The following is a 6,000-nucleotide window of genomic DNA, read 5'->3' on the forward strand; positions in this document are numbered from 1 at the left end:
TTTTCAAAACACACACAACCATGTTGCACTCTAAATCACATTTGCTATGCAGACTGTGCTGAATAATGGCCACGGTGCACAAAAACAGAAGTTCCAAGGGGGAAGAAAAACGCAGACATGAAGACAGAACTCCTTCTGCATTCTGAACTAAACCCTGCTGGCTTATCTGACCTTCACCAAAAAATATGGAAGAGTGCACGTTTATAAACCCTTCTCCCAGGCAAGGGCTACATCTTCAGAAGTGATCTCTCCATCTGCACCGCTGTATCATCGCACAGACTGCGATCCATACAAGGCGGCTTAGACGTGCACGCACCGTGCAAAGGAGTTGAAGAGAAACACCCAAATGTTCAAAACGTTTCCCTAACAACCCAGAAATGTTTGGATTTCAGTATTCCAAACAATCTCTAATTCAAAGCTAACAAAGTCAGAAAAGTACCACAATGCCTGGTAGACCACCTAAGGTAAGGTAGAAGAAGAAATCCTGAAGAGGTCGGTGAGGTAAACCATCAAAGGATAGCCTGTAACAGATTTCTCAGTAAATACAGCAGGGGAGAACTTTTGAGGCCAAACCAAGCTTTTTCTAGATTTGCTCCACTGTCCATAATTCAAAAGATAGACCACAAAATACTGGGGTTTTTTTAATCTACAGCCAGTGTGGAGAGGCTGCTGGTCACTTCCCATGCAAGAATGAGGTGGTTTATCCACACACAGCACTACAGATGACTCAAGATCTCAAGAGCCTGCATCAAAACACACTTTACAGTGGCGTGTTAGTTTAGACTATGAATTGTTTACAAGTCCACAGAGCATTCAAAAGCTGAAGAAACACTTATCTCTTGGTAAACACACAGAGGATCTTGAACCAAATATAGATTAGTCCGAAGGTTTATTTGATTAACCTGAAGAACTAGGGGCGATTCAAGTGGGTAAGGAAGAAACCACAGCTTTTCAGAGCATGATTTGGACTATTTTCTGCCAATTCAGGACCATCGGGTTCTGTAACCCCAACTTCATTGAAGTGCATGTATGTTGCCTATGCACCATGAAAGGTCTTGACAGCTCTGTATGCACAGTATTACAGAGATCAAGACGCCTATGACCCAAACATCTACGGAAGGGTCTCCAGTTAGCAGAAGACGACAACAAAGCATTCAGGGAATGTAATTAACAAGGACATCCTGAAGAACACGGAGAATCCAAAGCAAACGTGCTCCCACAGTGCGCGTTTGTGAATTGCAACTTACTCTTATCTGACACATGTGCTAGATCTCCAAGATAATCCTCCGTGGACCTGAGCAAGTCACACCCTGATGTACGAAGGCATCGCACACCCGTGGCCACCGGGAGAAGGCTTCACGGTGAGTAAACCCTCGGGAAAAGCTCGGCGTGTTCCGCACAGCCTAGCACCTGGCTGCCAACCAGGCGCCCAAGGCCCCGCCGCCGTCGCACCGTACCGTGCGAGGCATCAGCCGCCGCCCTCGGCCCATCGGGGACACCGTGCTCCCCCCCGGGTACGGGTCCCGAAAGCCGTTATCCCGCCCGGCCACCAGGGACCCACCACCACCCCGGGGGAGCCGCTGAGGAGTCGCCGTGAAGCGCGGCCCCGCCCTGTCCTCCCCGGGACCCCGGCCGCCGCCGCCGCCCCTTACCGGCCAGTCCCCCGCCGCCGCCATCGCCTCCGTGCCCCTTCCTCCTCTGGAGAATGAAGTAGGGGTTGGCCCGCTCCGTCACCCACAGAGCGTTCGCCAGCAGCACCTCCTCGGGGTTCACCCACATGCTCCCGGCGCACACAAAGGCCGGCCCGGCCGGCTGCCTGCCTGCGGGGCGCGGTGACTCACGCACGCACCGTCCGCATCAGACGCCACCATGCCCGGCCGCCGCGGCGGACGGCGCAGCCCCACGGGCACCGGTGGGCGCAGGACGGAGGGACGGCAGCCTCATACTCCCCTCGGTTCCCGCCGCCGGCCCGCCCACTGCCGGGCGCGGAGGGGCGGCCCCGGCAACACCCGCTGCAGCGCCAAGGGCAGCAGTGACATCAGCGCTCGGCCCGGCCCCGGCCCCGCCACCCGCTGGCGGTAGAGCCCCGCAGCCCGCCGCGTTCTCGCCGCCCCGCACAAAAGCCGGCGGGAGCCGCCGCGCACCCGCGCCCCGCGCGCGCCGCCGCTGGCGCTGCCGGCCGGGGGTGGAGGGTGCGCGCTCCGCGCTCCCCGCACCTGCGCGCACGGTGGGGCGGGACCGCCGCGCTCCGGGATGGGAGGCGGGGCTGCGGCGTGCGCGGCGCGGCGGCCGTTCCCCCAGCGCCGTCGGTTACCCCATGCCGGCCGCCGTTCCCTCAGCACCAGCGCTTCCCTTAGTGCTGCCGGTTACCGCAGCGCTGCCGTTGAATCAGCCGGTCCTGCCTGCGGGTTTCGGGAACACGCAGCCCCACGCAGCCGTTTTTTCCCCCGCAAGTCGAAAGGGCTTTGACCCCTCAGCACCCGTAGCTGTCTGGACAGCTCGTCTCTGGCGTTAATCTGCAGGGTCACTGGGGAGCAGATGGCTCCATCCTCTTTTTAACCACTTGCTTTGAAAGACTTAGGACAAAAGGAAATACGGGACAGGAGGAAACAGCCTCAAGTTGCACCAAGGGAGGTTGAGGTTGGATATTACAGGGGAAAAATCATCCCAGAAAGTTGTAAAGCCCAGGGAAGTGGGCTTTACATTTAAAAGATGTGTAGACATGAAAGTTTGGGGCATAGTTTATTGGTGGACATGGCAGTGTTAGGTTTATGGTTGGACTCAATGATCTTAAAGGTCTTTCCCAGCCTCACCTATTCTATTAATTCAATGATCCTTTTCATCCCGTGGCTCAGAGAAGACTCTGAGTGTTGAAGAGAGGTAATCTATCCACCAGAGGTGGTGGGACTGCACTCTTGCCACAGCCCTTTTTGATGTACTTCTTCCCTGCTGTGCCCAATGCCACACTTGAAGTTCACCTCTGCTGCTGAAGGCCACACTGAGCCTGCTGCTTCACAGCTGGGGGAACTTTTGAGCTCCTGAAGAAGCTCTAAAAAGAACTAGTGTATTTGGCACAGATGCCAACAACACCTGGAGGACAGAGTAGTAGATAACTCTGAACTCTGATCACTTTTCCTGGCTCCAGGTTGCCAGGAAAAGACTGGTCTCACTGACTGACTCCTTAGAGAACTGCTGCTATCTGATCAGATATCAGATCTTTGGTTTATGAAAGATGTTGGAAAGGGTAAATTAACCACCAACATAAAAGATTCAATCTGTGTTCCATGCACAAAGTTTCCATAAAGCAGACTGTAGCTTTACAGCAGAGCTTAGCCATTCACCCACAGGTGCTAGTGTGGAGCTGGTACTCAGTACCCAGAGCTCAGCATGTGAAAATGGACACATGGTCAGGGCAGAAATGACTCTTCAGCTGAGGTAGCGGTCATGGGGCTGTTAGTGTGTTGGTAACAAGCTCAGGAGAGGGAAGTGATGATCCCTGATGAACTCTTACACACCGACAGACAGCACAGCTCCCAGTACCACTTGCATCACAGGGAGTATTTGTCATTGCCACTAGGGCAGGTGACTACAATCTGAATGGGAAGGAAGCAGCACCTCTTCACCCTTTCCAAATCTATCATAATCAGACTATTCTCAACTTGAGTATTGCTGATATGACCTTACCTCTTGATTGGGAAAGGGTTTAAGGGTAGTATTTTTAAAGCAAAATGCTGAACAAGCAAGTTTCTTACAGCTTTGAGAAGAAATTTCAGCCAGCGGGTTTTGGGTTGCTGAGTTGTTTGTGTGGGTTTGGGTTTTTGTGGGTTGGTTGTTTGGTTTTGTTTAAACCATCTGTAGTTAAAACCTTCATGTCACGTAGACTGAAAGTTAAATTCCACCCTGGCTAAAAAGTAGTGTCAGAAATTCCTGGCAGCTTCCTTTAGGAAAGGCACACAAGGCTCCTCAATGCTCCTGTGTTGCCACAGGGGTACTGAAGGCACCACACACAGGTGGTGTCATCACTGCCAACAACCCACAGCAAAGTGACTAAAGCAACATTGACATGTTAGAGAATAACCAGCAGATGATTCCTTGATGCAGCTGTTGCCAGTTATGAAGCTCATTTTCTCTCTGAACAGTGAACTGACCTCAAGATGAAAAGGGTGTATTAGAAGGGGTGTGGCTAGCAGCTTGAGAGAGGTTCTCCTTCCCCTCTACTTCACAGAATCAACCAGGTTGAAAGAGACCTCCAAGATTACCAAGTTCCAGCCCAACTCTAATCAACCAGACCATGACACTAAATACCTCATCCAGGCTTTTCTTAAACACCTGCAGTGACACCGAGTCCACTACCTCCCTGGGCAGCCCATTCCAATGGGCAATCTCTCTTTCTGTGAAGAACTTCTTTCTAAGATCAAGCCTAAACTTCCCCCTGTGCAGCTTGAGACTGTGTCCTCTTGTTCTGTTGCTGGTTGCCTGGGAGAAGAGACCAAACCCCACCTGGCTACAACCTCCCTTCAGGTAGTTGTAGAGAGCAATAAGGTCTCCCCTGAGCCTCCTCTTCTCCAGGCTAAACCACCCCAGATCCCTCAGCCACTCCTAATAGGGCTTTGCCCTGGTGAGGCTGCATCTGGAGTATTGTGTCCAGTTCTAGGCCCCTCAGTTCAAGAAGGACCTCAGGGAACTGCTTTAAAGAGTCCAGCACAGAGCCACAAAAACAATTAGGGGAGTGGAACATCCTCCTTATGAGGCAAGACTAAAGGTGCTAGGGCTCTGTTAGCTTGGAGAGGAGGAGACTAAGAGGTGACCTCATTCATGTTTATAAATATGTCAAGGGTGAGTGCCAAGAGGATGGAGCCAGGCTCTGCTGGGTGATGCCCAATGACAGGACAAGGAGCAGTGGGTGGAAGCTGAGGCAGAGGAAGTTTGTTGGAAACAGGAATATTTTTTTTCAGTGTGAGGGTGATGTAACTCTGGAACAGGCTGCCCAGGGGGGTTGTGGAGTCTCCCTCTCTGGAGGTGTTCAAAACCTGCCTGGATGCTTTCCAGTGTGACTTGGTATGGGTGATCCTGCTCTGGTAGGGGGGTTGGACTGGATGATCTCTCAAGGTCCCTTCCAGCCCCTAACATTCTGTGCTTCTGTGAAAAAGAGCATTTTTGAGAGGCTGGCAACTCCTCCTGCTTCCCAGTTCCTCCTTTGCTTTTCAACAGCAGGCACAGACAGTTATGCAAGCGAAAGTGTAAGCACTGAAAGCAGCTGCCAGGCCTTATTAGTGCCAATTAGCCAGTTTTAGATGCAAGTAGAGGGACATACGTTACTGGCATAAAGAACAACCAAAAGCATCATTTCTAACATCCTTCCTATTTATTTCCCATTAAGCATTCCAGAACATTTGAATAAAACTGGAAAGAACTGAAATGTCATTGCTCAAGTAAAGGGCATTTCAAATGGGGTCATTTGGGGTCTTTCTGGCTGCCGTGCTGTAGGCAACGTCGAGGCATTTTTAAATGGGAAACTGCTCTGCTTCCACACTAATGAAAAATAGGTGGTGTGCAATCACAGCTGACCTTTCTGCTGGAGACAATGCAAATATTTTCCCTCGCATGCCCATCACATTGTTGTCCCTCATGTAAAATGTTCATCCAGGTGCACTTTCCCAGCTCGCAGTGCTGCGCAGCGAAGTCTCGAGAGTTTCTTGTTCATCCTGTGTTTCGGGAACAAAACACAGAGCTTCTGTGGATTGTAGCAAGAATTTAAAAAGAAACAAACAAAAAAACCCCAAACCAACAAACCCAACTCCAAAATGGAAGCAGGCTGAACATGAGCCAGCAGTGTGCCCAGGTGGCCAAGACATCCTGGGCTGTATCAGGAACAGTGTGGCCAGCAGGAGCAGGGAGGTCATTCTCCCCCTGTACTCAGCACTGGTTAGACCACACCTTGAGTCCTGTGTCCAGTTCTGGGGCCCTCAGTTTAGGAAAGATGTTGAGTTGCTGGAAGGT

At 51.7% G+C, this 6,000-nt stretch overlaps 1 protein-coding gene across 1 annotated transcript in view; it reads right to left on the minus strand.

Annotated features, from left to right (window-relative positions):
* TBC1D9 (TBC1 domain family member 9) overlaps positions 1 to 2,051 on the minus strand; it is a 57,082-nt gene extending 55,031 nt beyond the window's left edge. The window contains exon 1 of the mRNA XM_054172536.1: positions 1,653 to 2,051. Coding sequence (XP_054028511.1) covers positions 1,653 to 1,779 — 127 coding nt within the window. The 5' untranslated portion in view covers positions 1,780 to 2,051. The remainder of the gene's footprint in view (positions 1 to 1,652) is intronic.
* Between the last annotated feature and the right edge of the window lie 3,949 nt (positions 2,052 to 6,000).

Source organism: Dryobates pubescens, chromosome 24 (assembly GCF_014839835.1).
Source record: "Dryobates pubescens isolate bDryPub1 chromosome 24, bDryPub1.pri, whole genome shotgun sequence".
Taxonomy (NCBI): domain Eukaryota; kingdom Metazoa; phylum Chordata; class Aves; order Piciformes; family Picidae; genus Dryobates; species Dryobates pubescens.